Source organism: Hyperoodon ampullatus (assembly GCF_949752795.1).
Source record: "Hyperoodon ampullatus genome assembly, chromosome: 15".
NCBI lineage: Eukaryota > Metazoa > Chordata > Mammalia > Artiodactyla > Ziphiidae > Hyperoodon > Hyperoodon ampullatus.
In genome coordinates, this window is record NC_136928.1 from 59,659,011 (window position 1) to 59,674,515 (window position 15,505).

Consider the following 15,505-nt stretch of genomic DNA (forward strand, 5'->3'; position numbering starts at 1 on the left):
CCTAGTGCCCCAAGGCTACAAAGGAAATTGTCTCTCAAGTCTGTCAACTCATGGCCCAGGCCCCAAGCAGAGTTTGTGGAAAGCATCTAACCGGGTGAGATTTTTCTTTCTCATCTCTGCAGGCCTCAACAGCATCTCAGAGAAGAGAACTTGTTTCTTCTCTCTGCATTCCCAGTTCTTGGGCCAAACCTTGGAGATGCACACAGAAGTGAAGCAAGGGGAGCCAGGGAGTGTCGTAATTCATAGGAGAATTCCTGGAGAGAGAATGTATTTCTGTTCCTCATATCACAGAACTACTCAGGCAAAACTGGCTCTGCCCTTTCCTGGGAAATGATAAAAATGTCTCTCTTTCTTTGACCCTTGTTCCTCAAGTATAAACCCGAGAGAGTATCCCTTTTCAGGTTTGTAAGAGCCTAGTTACTGAATCCTTAGGAATTTCTATCACAACCTCCACAAAATTGCCTCTGGGGGATGACGATTGTGAAAGCTTTGCTTATTTAACGGCTTCCTTACTTTCCTTACAAGTTGGGCCCTTGAGCAGTATCTTTTGTTGGCATATCTGGTTTAATGCTTTCGGTCCAAATCTGAGTCAAATGACAAGGATTTGGAAAGACAAACCCCATGTAAACAAGCTTAACTTTCGTCAGTAGCTAGAAAGGTGAGTTCAGGTTCTTACCTGAATTAGTTCAGGTTCTTACCTGGATTCGTTCAGGGGCTATTTTGGCTGTTAGTGTAGGTGGTGGTGGACCAGAAATCTGTAATAATATTTGACTGGTCAGAGCATGAATTTTAATCTAACTGTTCTCATTCTTTCCTTGATCCATCCTAGCAAGACATTACCAAGGTCAGAACCAAGGTAAAGTTTGTCCTTGGGTGGTCTGAACCTGCCCTGGAGGAGGCATTGAAATGGAAAAAAAAAAAATGGATTTAACTCAAAACACTAACTGAAAATTCCAGGTAACAGTAACCCTTGTACTTCACAACTGTCAAAGTAATCATGAGTTGACAGTTGACACTTTTACTAAAGTGCCATATTTCTTTATACTTCATTATTCTTTTTTAAAAATTAATTAATTAATTAATTTATGGCTGTGTTGGGTCTTCGTTTCTGTGCTAGGGCTTTCTCTAGTTGCGGCAAGTGGGGGCCACTCTTCATCGCGGTGTGCGGGCCTCTCATTATCGCGGCCTCTCTTGGTGCGGAGCACAGGCTCCAGGCGCGCAGGCTCAGTAATTGTGGCTCACGGGGCTAGTTGCTCCGCGGCATGTGGGATCCTCCCAGACCAGGGCTCGAACCCATGTCCCCTGCATTGGCAGGCAGATTCTCAACCACTGCACCACCGGGGAAGCCCCTACTTCATTATTCTTACAGTAATTCAGCTGTGCCACTCCTGAGGGGGTTAAAGTAATCCTTCAATAGAAATGTCACTTAACATTTAGCAATTTGCTTAAACTGTATTAACATGGTATCGATGCAAATAGCATTAGCTTTCCGTCATTTTTAAGGGTACACAATGGGTTATCCTTAATTACTCTGTGGGAGAATCAAATACACTTCAGCATTCATTATTCACTGGGCAATTTTTCTGTAGCAAGGCTTTAAAAGGGAGAAGGGAGATGGGAGATTCTGTAAAGAGAGATGCAAAGTCCATTTTCGGGGAAAGAGGACCACATAAAAAGCAGCTGAGGGAAAGAACCAAGTTTCATGGAAGGGAAGAGATAAGAGGTCATGTGAAAATATCAGTTTTTCTTAGAATCAAATCTATCTGCCATAACTTTTCATTCCCTTTGTCTTCATTCCAATTATTTGGACACCAACTCAAAATAGCTCTGTTTTCTAATTATAAAGCGAACACAGGCTGACTGTCAAAATATACACTATGGGTAATAAGGAATCATCTGCAATCCCTCTATACAGCAGTGGCTGGTTTACAATTTCGGTATATAGTGTTCTATCTCTTTTTCTATGCACATGTTCTCATGTGCAAAAACATAATTATAAAACATGAGATTGCTACCCATCCTGTTTTGTAGCCTGCTTCTTTGACTTAACAACCTGTCACAGACCAATCTTCTTTTGGTAAGTGCACATATATATATATATATATATTTTTTGCGATACGCGGGCCCCTCACCGCTGCGGCCTCTCCCGCCGCGGAGCACAGGCTCCGGAAGCACAAGCCCAGCGGCCACGGCTCACGGGCCCAGCCGCTCCGCGGCATGTGGGATCTTCCCGGACCGGGGCACGAACCCACGTCCCCTGCATCGGCAGGCGGACCCCCAACCACTGCACCACCAGGGAAGCCCAGTGCACATATTTTAATAGCTGTATAGTAATTTCTTTAGCTGTTCTGACAATGGACGATTAAACCGTCTCCGTCTATTTTTCTATCATGAACAATATCTGTGTCCAGGCTTCCTTTGACTTTGGCTGATAGTTACCTTAGGATATATTCCTGTAAGTGCAAATGCTGAGTCATTTCTCCATACTCGGGCCCAAACTGTGTTTTATCAATTTCCAATGTTAATTGGTGAAAAATGACATCTTACTGTTTACTTTGCATTTATTTGACTCCTGGTGAAGTTGAACGCCTTCTGTTATATTTATTGGCCATTGATAGTTCTTCCGTGGCCTGCCTGGTCATGGCCTTCACCCATTTTTCTTTTGGAATATTTGTCTTACTGTTTTGTAAGACTGGATTTTAAGAAAAACCTTCTCCTGACACCTTAAGGAAGATAAACATTCAGAGATGAGATACATGTTGCTGAGAAGGGAAATTGCACGTGGAAGGGAAGGGCAGTTGTAGATGCTGGTTCCTTCCTGTCCCAGGTTTCACCACTTCCTCCTCCTTAGCTGCCCTTGGTCAGGGGGTGGCTTGGAGTAGAAAGGTGCATCACCATGCCTTGCCACTAGGTAGCGCTCTGCTCCCCTCCCTGGTTTACCCTTCAAGGTGGACATTCTGATGATATGTTAGATCAGCGGTGGCAACCATGGCACTTCTTGAGACGAACCAGACCAGGAAAACAATGCCAGGCGAAGCCACGTTCCACCTTCCAAGCCCGTGGTAGATTCAGCAGGCCCTGCAGCTGGCCCTGAGGCATTCTCCATCTTTTCCAGAACTCTTTGCTCAGCATAGCTATGGACCTCATTCTCCAGGCTGCCCCCTCTGGCCCCGGGATGCAGCACTGCGACCTCCTGGCTCCGCTGGGTGCCGAGGTAGTCCTTGGCAGGCTCTCCCGTGAACAGCCTCGCCTCTGCCCTGTGGGTGGTCTCTGTCACTCTGGCTCTTGGCTCCCGGAGCCCCAGCCTTGACTTGTCCCATGCTCCTCTCTGCCTTGTTAGGTTTGCACATCCGTGGGGCCGTTAAGGGGCCATGAAGTGGTCTTGGTGTCCAGCCCCATCTTCCTTGGACTCCTGCCACCTATATCAGCTCCTCTTCGTGGGCTACGGCTTGGGGAGCCCCTTGCTTTTCCTGCTACAAAGTTTCTATTCTTTCCTGGACTCCCTCCAAGCTCCTGTGTCCTGTCTGAAAGGGCATCTTTACCTCATCATAGAGCGAAGACGACTCACAGACCCCCAAATGCAGGCTGCTCCTGTTCCAGCTTACACTTCTCAGGTGTCCTGCTGCAGGGATCTGGGTGGGATGTGTTCACCAACGTAGCCCAAGACCCTAAAATGGTGCCTGACACACAGTGGGCATTCAAGAAATGGTCCTGAATGACCAAATGGATCAGGTTTTGCTTGCACGCCCCATCTAAAATCACTTCTAGAATCTTTTGACTACAGTCACATATATGAAAGGAAAAAACCACTTCATAAATGCATCAACAGCAACGTGCTTGTCCATCAGCAGAAGAGTTGCTCTCATAATTAACAGAATATTTTCAGCTGTTTGAAGGAATAAAGAAGTTATCTATATATTAAATATTATTTAATATGGTTGGGCTAAAATATCACAGCGAGTATCTGTAGCCAAGCACTAGGACAGGCATTCATGAAAGTAGACTGGTGGTTATCCAGGGCTGGGGGAGGGAAGGCTTAGGGGGACACGGTGAGTGACCATCAGGGGATGTGGGGATCCTATTTGGGGTGATGAAAATGTTCTAGAACTGACTGTGGTGATGGTCGCACAACCCTGTGAGTATACTGAAAACCATTGAACTGTGCACTTTAAATGGGTGAATTGTATGGTAGGTGAAAAGTATCTCAATAAGGCTGTTATTTTAAAAGAAACATAGGCATTCAAACACCAATCTTCACTCTTCTTCATTCCTACAGAAAATCCTTTGAGTAGGCCATACCCATTTTAAAAAGTCTTCTCTTCCTTCCTCCCTCCCCAGTTTGGCTCCTTTCTTAGCAATTAGGGCACAGGCTGCACGGAGTGCTTGCCCTGAATATTTGTCTAGCAGTCTGTGGGGCAGCATGGACGTGGGTGCTGGACCAGGATGAAGGGTGAACACTGATGGGCTGTGAGGCTGCTGCCCAAAGCTCCTGTCCCCAGGCCAGGAATAAGGAAGCTTTGCCAGGCTGGAGGCCACTGCTTCAAGTTGCTTGAGGTTTTCCATAAGCACAGGACCAACTTGTAACAGGATTTCCAAGCTCCTGGTGTAGCCAAATAAATATGCCCTGGGCTTAATTATATGTGTTATGTAAAAACTGACATCCTCTAAGGAGCCACCCACTCACTCAGCTACTCAAAAGTCTTTGAAAGAACCAAGATGGTGGGGGAGTGTCTAATATATTTCAGAAATTATTTGTATGGTATTTTTATTTGGGGACTTTATATTATAGCTTCTTCTATGAGTCATTCATCCAATGTAGTAATAATAATCCCTATTTCATAGAGTTTTGGGGAAGAGTAAATAAAATAATGCATACAGGGTGCCTGGCACAGGGAGAGAACGGACTGTGCATCCTGTTACTGTTGCTTACCAATCACAGCGGGAATTGGCTGTGTCTAAGACCCTCGAATCTTGTCACCCCACTGAGGTCAAGGCAGGTCAGGCCCCTGATTCTGTGCTGCATCGTTAGTGCCTCGGGTGTTCGTTTATGGCAGGGATGCCTCCTGCAAGGGGATTCACGGAGAGCTGGCTGCTGGGGGTGAATCGCGGCTCTGCTGCTTCCCAGCTGTGTGGCTGGGGACCAATTGCCTCACTGACCTACTCCTTGGTTTCCTCCTCAGTACGATGAATTAGTCAAATTAGAAGTAATGTATCTACTTTCTAAGGTTGTTCTGAGGATTTAATAGGTTAATATTTGTCAGGTGCTTAGAAGAATGTCTACCACATTGAAAGTGTTTGGATTTGTTGGATAGAAAGATGACTAGAGAGCTGGGCTCGGACATGGAAGGCGGGGAAGGGGTCGTGCTACAAGGCACTGATGTTAGGAAGCTGGAGGTGAGGCTGAAAGAACGAGTCCTGGGCACTTCCTCCTGGGAGAAAAAAGCGGCACCAGGTGGGAAATATTTGGAAAAAGTAGCTGAGACAACAGGGACGCTCCGCTGTGGAATTTCCCACCCTCTTGCCAGAAGACCTTTAGAGCTGGGATAGGTGCTCATTGCCCAGGAAGCCTGGTGTAGAAGCCTGTGTAAAATGGGTGTTTGGATTATCAGATGGGCTCCTAAGGTCGTATCTGATGTAATACTGAGATTAATTCCAAAGCTGGACTTTGGTAAAACCTAAAACATGATTTAAGAAATGGATACAGGTGGGCAGACAAAAAGCAATCAGAAAAGGAATAAAAACTTGAGCTATCTGGCTTTTCCTAAAGGGATTCTTTTTGTTTTGTTTGCTTCTAATATTTGAAGACTTCCAGGAGTATTCAGTTTGTCCCTTAAAACAAAACAAAACCCAACAGTGTTTACATAGAAATCTATTATCCCTTCAGCTGAACTTTTGGAGAAATGGGGATTTTGCAATGGGAAAGTTTCACATCATATCCTACCTTCCCAAGTACGATTAACAGCAGTCCTATTTTCAAATCTATATTAAGTCCCTTCTACATAGTTTGCTTAGCTTTTAGCTTGGTTCTGAATTATTACTGGGCTCAGGTTTACCCCTTGAATCTGGGAGGGCATGACACACACCCCTGGCCCAGGTCTCTAGCGCTCTCCCCTCGCTCAGCTTAAAAGGTGGGAGATGGGCTCATACACAGGCATTCAGACAAAACTACTAACTCTAAAAACCCAGTCTTCCACTCTTCTAGCACATGACAACGCAGTCTACCTACTGACCCAGCTCCTGGCTTCTCTGGCCCACGGGCTGTGGTCTGAGGCTGCTGGTGGTAGAGCCTGCAGATGGGGGCGGCTTTGGCAAGGTGGTATGGGTGCCTTCAACTGCTGTGGTCCCCAGTACTTGCATCAGGGGGACTGGCTGTGCGGTTGTCCCTGGAGCTGATGGGCTCTGATAGGCTTTTGTGGTCTCACCTGTAAGAAAGTGGAATTACACTGGGTCTTATAAAACAGACGGTAGGCTCTTCAGGGCAGAAATAAATATTTCTTGAACACTAGCTATGAGGAAAGTCCTGTGCTAGCTGCTGTGGAGGAATGTACAATCTGGATGGAGGAATAAGCCAATAAACAAACCAAAGATGAAATAACAAAATAGTTAAAAGACAGCTCAAAACAACATTAACATAGACAAGGCCAAACATGATTAACTGTCAAATTAATTTTCCATACACCAGAAGCAATGGTTCATGAACGTATTTTTTTGCTGTTTCAGTTAGTGTTGGCCTGGGGATAGGGCGTACTTTCAGGGCTTTCATCATTTTAGACAATGTGTCTTAGATGTTCTAGTTTAGATTTGGTTCATGACTAGCCGACTAACTCCTCTGGACCCCAGTTTCCTCATCTATAAAATGGGGTATCGGAACTAATTAGATGGTAAGGACCATCTAGATGATTCTTCTGAATTGTGCTCTTCATCCCCGTGTGATGATTTAGATTGTTTCCATAATTTTAAATGAGTCTGAATTTGTTAGGTTGAGAGCATGGGGACAAGGGGCCCACTGGGCCTTGGCGTTGTATCGAGAACCGTGGGTCTGAGCCAGAAGGAGACAAAACATGGTCTCCAAAGTGAATGGCACCGCAGCCCTGGGAGGGAACAACAGCCACCAGTCACTTGTGTCTGCTGGACCCATGGCAGGTATGCCAACTTCTACACCTGTGCATCTCTATTTGTTTCCTGGGGATGCTATCAAATTACCATGTGCTCAGTGGCTTAAAACAACAGAAATTTATTCTCTCACAGTTCTGGAGGCTGAAAGTTGGAAATCAGTGTCACTGGACTGAGCTCCCTCCAGAGGCTCTAAGGTAGAATCTGCTCCCTGTCTCTTCCATTTCCTGGTGGCTGCTGGTATTCCTTGGCTTGTGGCCCCACCCCTGTGGTCTTCAAGGCAAGCATCTTCAATTCTCCCTCTGCTCCATCTCCATGTGGCCTTCTCCTCTCTGTGGGTCAAATCTCCCTCTGCCTCCCTCTTTTTTTATTTTTTGCGATACGCAGGCCTCTCACTGCTGTGGCCTCTCCTGTTGCGGAGCACAGGCTCCGGACGCACAGGCTCAGCGGCCATGGCTCACGGGCCCAGCTGCTCTGCGGCATGTGGGATCCTCCCGGACCGGGGGACGAACCCGCGTCCCCTGCATCGGCAGGCGGACCCCCAACCACTGCGCCACCAGGGAAGCCCTGCCTCCCTCTTTTAAGGATACGTGTGATTGCATTTAGTCTCCTCCACAACCCTGCCCCCAGACAATCCTGGATAACCTCCCCATCTAAAGATCCTTAATCACACCAGCAAAGCCCCCCTGCCTTCCTCCCCATTCCCCTTTTTTGCTGTATAAGAAAACATTCACAGGTTCCAGGGATTAGGACATGGATATATTTTTGGGGGTCGTTTTTCAGCCTATGACAGCATCCCAGCTCTAGCCTTAACTCTGCTTAGGGATGAAGCGTCTTTGGTCACAGAGCAGCAGGCCGGGGTGGGGGGTAGCATCTGAGATAGAAGGAGCTGCACTCTTCCTGGGAACCACCAAACCTCCTCTTTGACATTGAATAGCATGCTGGGCAGTGTCAGACCACAGCCCTGCCCAGCCATGCAGACAAATGTGAGGTGGCCTCAGGTGTTTGGACCCACTGCTCAGCACTGGCACCTGCTCATTTCCCCACCCTGACGCTATTGCCTCCTGTGGGAGAGCAGGTCAGCACACAGCGCCCTGGGATTGGGTTGGAGTTGGGCCACCCTGTCTGCTCTTGCAGGCATTAGCCCGGCAAGGCAGGAAGTGCATCCCTCATTTACCCTGATGTTTGCTAACAGTTGGTTGCCTTTAAAGCCACCTGGAGACTGTGCCAGACAGATTGCTAAAGAGCTGGCAGTGGCCTCGGGGGTTCAGCCAGTCTTCACGCCATCCTTGGGCAAAACTAGTGTGATTTATGACATTTCCATTACTCTAAAGGAATTGAGCTTTCATAACAAGTCCTAGGGAAGTTTCTAATTTCTCTAAGGTACTCTTCTGTTATACCCTCTGGTAAATGCTACCAGGCAGTAATGCCTCTTTAGGGAGATGCAGGCCCAGGTTCATACAGGGAAAAGCCATTTAATAGAATCACTTGTATATTTTATGAAATAGGATATAATTACTAACTTGGAGAGAAATATATAAATAAACTGACAGTACGTTTTACTTGCAAAGTATTGATTAAACCACAATAATTAAAAATAAAACTTCTACTTGTAAATAGTCAATATTTTTGCCACTTTATACTCATTGGCTATGGAGGATCTGGATTATCTTTTTCTCACACCATTGGCTAATTGTGAGGTTTCTGAATCCCCCCAGTTTGCCTTTGCTGGTATTGCTTTGCTAGAGAGCAGATTAAATATCCTGAGGGCAGCCATTTATGTTACTTGCATAGAACACAGATGTTTTCAAGCACATCTTAAATTCAACCAACAGAGCCAAATCCCTGGTCTTCCACTATCTTCCACACAAGACCTAGTCATTTTTGCCTGCTCTCCTTCACAGAATATAACTGTCTTTAAGAGGGAAATAGAGAAGATACTCTACCCCAGTGCTTCCAGTTCCTTGCTGAGCATAATGCCTGATGTGACCCAAAGTGAATTCTTCACGGGACCAGGTTCTTTTTGAGCAATTTGAAATAAAACCACCAGAATAATTTCTTCGTACAACCTCAGATACATGGAAGTTTGGTGTTTTTTCAACGATTTTCATGGGAAAACATTTCAAAACTTCCCTTAGACTCTTAACCTATTACTCTTTGGACAAGGTCAAGAACAGCTCCAGACAACCACCTTCTCAACAGCACCAAGAGGGCCTCCCAGCTTCCTACACCTGGTCATCATTAGCATCACAGTGGAGGTGATCCAGGGCCCTATTCACAGAGATTCTGATTCACTGATCTGGGCTGGGCCTTGGAAATCTGATTTGAGAACCACAGCCAGCACCAGGCTGGAGTCTTGGCTCCAGCCTTCACCTGGCCACTAGGCTTTCTTCAGCTTTCTGAGCCTGACTCCCTTTGCTGGAAAATGGGGATGGTCAGACCTACTTGGGGGACTGTTGTCACAGGTAGAGATCATGTCTGTAAGGGGGCCACACAGTGCTTGGCACATGGTAGGCCTTCGATAAATGACAGCTGCTGACATCATCGTGATATGCCTCCCTCTCCCCCAGTAGAAAACAGGGCTTTCAGTAGGTGTCAAATGTGAGGTGACTGAAGGAAATTGAAACCAGTTTAGCAGCAACACCTTGGGGTCAGAGCGACAGGGAAGGATTTGGCTCTTCCCATGAGAACTTACAACATGCCTCAGGGTTCTACATGAGGGCAGGAAACTTACTATTCACTGAGCATCTACTATGCACCTCTTTTACAGAAGCATTCACATGTGATATTAATCACAGTCCTGAAAGTGATCCAACTATTCCCATTTTTAAGACAAGGGACAGATTCTCCAAGAGGTCAAGAAACGAGTCTCAGGTCACATGGACAGCAGGTAGTGGAGCCAGGATTTGGACCCACATTTGTTTGATGCCAAGTTCCATACTTTTTCCCACAAAAGGGGAATGAAGTAGAAGTCATGAGTCACTTCAAGATTCCTGAATGGGGTTCCCCTCAGAGGGTGGCCTGAGGTCTCCAGAGTTCTGGTGGAAGTAATCTTACTCCCAAGACAGGGTGAAGGGGTGGCCTTGGAGGGTGTTGGCAGTGAGGGCAGAAGGTCTCTGAACAGTCAAACTTATTACAATAAACTTGGGCTGGATTTTCTTCCAGGGCAAGGCCTGACCAAGGGGAGTCAGGAGGGGGTTTTCTTGACACTCTTGCTCAGCAAGAGTAAAGATTTTCTTTCCCTTCCCTTGTTGCGGTGCCGGCCATGTGCCTTCTCAGCTTTGGGGGAACTTCTACAAACCGACACTTACCTGTTTTTATTGAGTGCAGAGTAGCTTGAGACTCCAGCCGAATACCAGCTGCCTGTGTAATGGTTGCTAACTGCCTTGGGAACAGCGTTTAAATCTCAGGAATGTGTTTTCTCAGCAGGAGCTGCACACGGCAAAGCAAGATGCATCCCTATTTTGTGAGTGAGATAATTTCCCATGAAATAGGGTTGCTATGCTTTGGGGGGGTCGTCCTAACCCGATTTACCTGTTCACTCACATTCTTGGAGAGATCAGGAAGTGTCTTGCAGGGGCATGCTGGGACCTGAGCGGCTGCTGGCCCTCACATCTTCATTTCTTCTGCTTCCTTCCATTTCTAAAGGAATTTTATCACTGAAGGAAGAGTAGCAACAAAGGGAGCCACCCTTTTACGGTTCTCGTTGGAATTTTTTATTTGAATTGGTGAAACTCACTCCATGGTGGGACTGTCACTTGAAAGAGAGGTTCCTCTAATCTTGAAGCTGGATGAGACCCCAGTATCCCTTTTATGTTGGATCCTTATAGCTGAGCTCAGAGTCTGCTGCAGAGCAGGTGCTCACTACATGGTTATTGAATGAGTGAGTGAATGAATGAACTTAAATTTTCAGACTCTGACAACCATGAATAATCTTGTGATAGGAGGCTGATAGTGATACATGGTGATGGTGTCATCGAAGATGGAGTTGTTTTGGTAGAGGGGACAGATGACAGTAGCAATGCCTGATGTTCCGGCTATGGCTTTTGCTAATTTTAAATGTACGTAGCAGCATGGGAATTCCCTGGCAGTCCAGTGGTTAGGACTCTGTACATTCACTGCTGAGGGCCCGGGTTCAATCCCTGGTCGGGGAACTAAGATCCCACAAGCTGAGCAGCGTGGCCAAAAAATATAAAACAAAACAAAACAAAACAAAATAAAACAAAATAAAGTAAAATAAAAATAAAGTACGTGGCAGCAAAGTGTGAGAAGGCACCCTGTCTCCTCCACACTCCTCCTGGCCGTCAGTGAGTCAGGCCTGCTGGGGTGGGCAGTGCTAAGCTGGACCACGGTGCCTGGGGCAGAGAGAGAAGTTTTGAAAATGATCTCTGCTATGGAGGACGTAGAAATCAATGGATTTTATCAACTAAGTTGTCATTTGGCTGTAGTTGTCTTCTCTCCCCTCCACCCACTCTCCCTTCAACTTGACCTGCTTTGAGAGGATGCGATCAGATTTTGAGTGCTGTAGGGGCTGGTCGGAGTGGGGCCCTTGGGCAGGGGCTGAACCTTATCTGAAACGGGGGTGACCCGGCACCCTGCCTCAGGGTCACTGTGTAGGACAGGTGTCTGACACAGAGAAAGCACTTGCTGATTGATGGCTACAGTCACAGGAGGTTGTGCAGCACTCTTCCTGTTGCCCAGATTCTGGCTACGACTAAAGTCAGAGGGCCCCAGTCCCCCTTTCTGCATGAGGAGAGGTGCCACTGAACTTCCTATGGGTGGGGCTGTCCTAGCAGAACCTGCACCATCACCAACCCCACCCGACCCAGGCTCGTCAGCAGAAGGACAGGACCAGAAGAGGGGGAAGGGTCCGAGACCACCTCTGGGGGAGAGCAGTGTTCAGGGTAAGAGGATATTCCCTTCCTTCCTTCACGCTTTGTCCTCCCCAAGCCAGAGGAAGGGGCTTCAGGAGAATCTCTCATCAAGACCACGGGGCCTGCGGGGTGCGGGTGGGGGAGCGGGGACAGGCCCCCGTTTCCCGCTGGCCTTTCTGAGCTGCAGCACCGACAGGCTCACCTGGTGCACTGCAGGAGCGGAGCTCAAAGAGGAAGTCTGGGGGTGTGTTCTGGGAGTCGAGAAGTATTCTCCCTCTCACGGGAAAAACAGGGAGTGCTTGGCATGTGGTTCCTGAAGCTGGAGGGCTTCCTTGAACATGGGGTCTGTTCCTGAAGTGGGGGAAAGGTGCTGCTGGAGGGGCTCAGGAGGCCAAAGGTGAGGCGAGATAGGACAAGAAAGGCGACCAACCTCATCCCCTCCTCAGGTCCCAAAAGGGAAGAGGAGAACCCCAGCCACTCCTGTGACTCTATGTGAAGGTGCTACTGCCAATGGATGGGGCCCCTAACTCAGAGAAAGAGACAGGGCCAGGATACAGTGGAGCACTGCCCCCAGCTCCAGATACCCACACACAAAACCTGCTGAGAAATCACTGAGAGCTTGGACGAGACAACAGAGAGAGCAGGGACACTCTCCCTCCACCAACTGGCCAGCCACTTAAGGAAACCTCTGTGCCCTAGTCCTCTTCCCCGGCCCACACCAGAAGAGGACAGGTGACATCTCAGAAATGGTCCACAGGGCACCACCACCCGCTGCCAGCTTGTGGGCGGGGTTACAGAACAGGTGGTTCCTTGCAATAAAACAAACAAACAAACAAAAACAGGTCTAGATTACTGGAATAATTAAGAAGTCATTAAAGATATAGTTGGAGAGGAACTGGGGTGGACCAAATAGCATTCCCTATTTGAATGCTAAGGTACCTCAAATCAGGATTCTTTATATACACTGAAATTAGCATAAGAAAACATAGGATAATGGTGTAGAGAGGGGTTTCTGAAGCTGGATTGTCTGGATCTGATTCTAAGCTCTGCTACTTACTTGCTGTGTGGCAAAGGGCAAGTTACTAAACTTCTCTGGTGCTGCATTTTCCTCAAACTGTAAATTAGGGCTAAGAGCAGTACATACCCATGGTATTGTTGGGGTGAATAAATATAATAATCAGATAAAACTCTTGGAACAGTGCCTGGCACACAGCGAAAGCTCAATAAATGCTAGCTTTTATTGCCTATTCTTAAACCATATTCACCTTAAGTACATGAACAAAATCAGCTAGCTCTTCAACTTTCTGGAAGTAATGTTAAATCCCACCATAAAACAACTCACAGCTTCTCTTTGTGTGAGAAATCAAAGCATACCTTCCCCCAGAAAAGACAATAATGCATAGTATAGTTCTTGCTTTCACACAGAAACCTAGAAAAAGGTATTTTCCTGTCCTGAGTTTTACTGTACCCCCTTGGTGATTCACAGGAAGCTGGGAGGGCACAACCTCACAGATTGTATTTTTGGCTTGGGTGGTTGAGATGAGCTGCTTGCTGCTATCACATAAGCCACATCATCCTCTTTGCTTCCCTCCATTTCATATGTAAGTAGAGACAGTCTTTTCCCTTTCAGCTGCCAGGGAACATTTCCACACAGAATGTCATGTCATCTTCTAAAGTAACTATACAGTAAAATTCAGGGCAACAGTCATTCTGGATGAAAATGACACAAACTCAGAGATAATCTCAGAAGTGCAAAACAAAAAATAAAGCCTCACTCTTCAGCACATTGACTTCTGTGCCCATGTTCCTGGCATCTGTTAAAATATTACTGGAGTCAGCGGAGCTTGACCGGTTAAGTTGCTAATTTTTATCCTATCTCCTAAAACACAATATTGCCTGTTTACAAAATCAGAAGATTTAAATGAAATCACACCTGGACACTTGCCTGCTTTGGCAGCTGGGCTTTTAGATGATGAATATGTAAGAGATGATGGGTAGGTTACACCCTTTTGGGGTTTACCTTCTGCAAAAAAAAAAAAAAGGAAAAAACCGCAATGATTTATTTCTAGAGCTAGAGGTTTTAGATGGTTGCATTCTGTTAAGTTGACTCCCTCCTGCTGATTTGTTTCTCTTGAGTTCAATGAAATCAGTCAGTCTCCACACCCCTCTCCCTTGCTGAATTGTTGATTACAATGAGAAAGTCAAGTGGCATTATGTTTTCCTGTATCACCTATGTTTTATTAATATTATAAAGGAGGTAATAAAACCTCCATCAGAATTAACAAGAGCAACACTTATTTTGCCCTTGAAGATGTGAACTGGAAGTGAAGTTTTCATATAGGGACTTTCTGAATGTTGAATCAGGTCAGTAGATGAATGGAAAAACCCTCCCCACGTTCTTTTCTTGGTTGCTGAGAGCTCTGGCCATCGGCTGGCTATATGTGAACAGCAACCTCTCACTTCCACAGACCCCGTGGGACCCATTTGAATTCCACGGCACTAGAGAAACTTGTAAGTAGGTAAATAGAGATCGGCCTTGAAAATGACCATTTGTTGTCCACCCAGGGAGTGAAAGTTTAGATACCAGGCGAGGAGAAGGAATGCTAATGTGTATCAGGGAAACCACGGAGGCATAAAGAAGAAAAATGATCAGGGCAGGGGAGGCAAGCCGCAAGCCTGGTGTGACTGAACGTGCCTGAGAAGGCTGCAGTCCGCAGTCCTCCTCTGCCAGGGAGTGCGGCTTGAAATTCCACCAAGGAGCTTCATTCCATACGAAATGGAAAGTGCCACTAGAACGTAGAAGCCCCCCTGAGGCAGGTAATTTGTCTCACTTGGTGGCTGTTAAATCCCCAGGGCCTGGAACAGTGTCTGGGATGTAGTAGATGCTCAATAAGAATAACAGTGGAATTATCTTAGTGCTTAGATCTCTGTTAAAATTTAAATGCTCTTGGGAGGGGTCTCACCTGTTTTTCGATATTTACACATGATAACGAAAGCATTTTAAACTCTCAGCCTGAGGGAATATTTTTATAGGATGGGCTAGGGGAGGAGAGGTGAGGAGTGTCAAAGGGGAGGTGGGAGGTGGAACACAGTCTGGTGCCCAATTTCGCCAAAGGTCCTCCTGGCACAAGGGACTGCAAGAGTCATGAGGCAGACAGAATAACAGGGTCTCAGGAGGGGCTTGGGATTGGGAGCAAGAACATCTAGGTTTCCCTTTCTGTTTTACCATTCATTAACTGCCTCAATATCTGAGACTCTGGGTTTTTTTGGTTTTTTTGTTTTTTAATTCAGAAAATATGGATAATGTAGACCAACTTACCATACAAAGTTGTAGGGATCTAAAGGAAAAAAAGCAGTTAAGAAGTTTTGGAACTATGTATCACCACAGAGATGCAAAGAAGTTATTCTGGTGTTACCTATAAATGTCACTCCAGGTTGGGGCTCATGGGAGTTACTTCACCTCACAAAAGCCACCTGGAAGCAGGGCTGGGCACCTGCATGTCCTCGCCCTGGGCCGG

At 46.5% G+C, this 15,505-nt stretch overlaps 1 protein-coding gene across 1 annotated transcript in view; it reads right to left on the reverse strand.

Annotated features, from left to right (window-relative positions):
• Positions 1–15,505, reverse strand: part of VIT (vitrin) — a gene marked incomplete at its 3' end in the record, with an annotated part of 96,677 nt that overhangs the window by 42,038 nt on the left and 39,134 nt on the right. Inside the window, exons 5-6 of the mRNA XM_079721354.1 lie at positions 13,921–14,010; positions 6,231–6,422 (exon numbers count right to left, since the gene is read on the reverse strand). Of these exons, the coding sequence (XP_079577480.1) occupies positions 6,231–6,422; positions 13,921–14,010 (282 nt within the window). The remainder of the gene's footprint in view (positions 1–6,230; positions 6,423–13,920; positions 14,011–15,505) is intronic.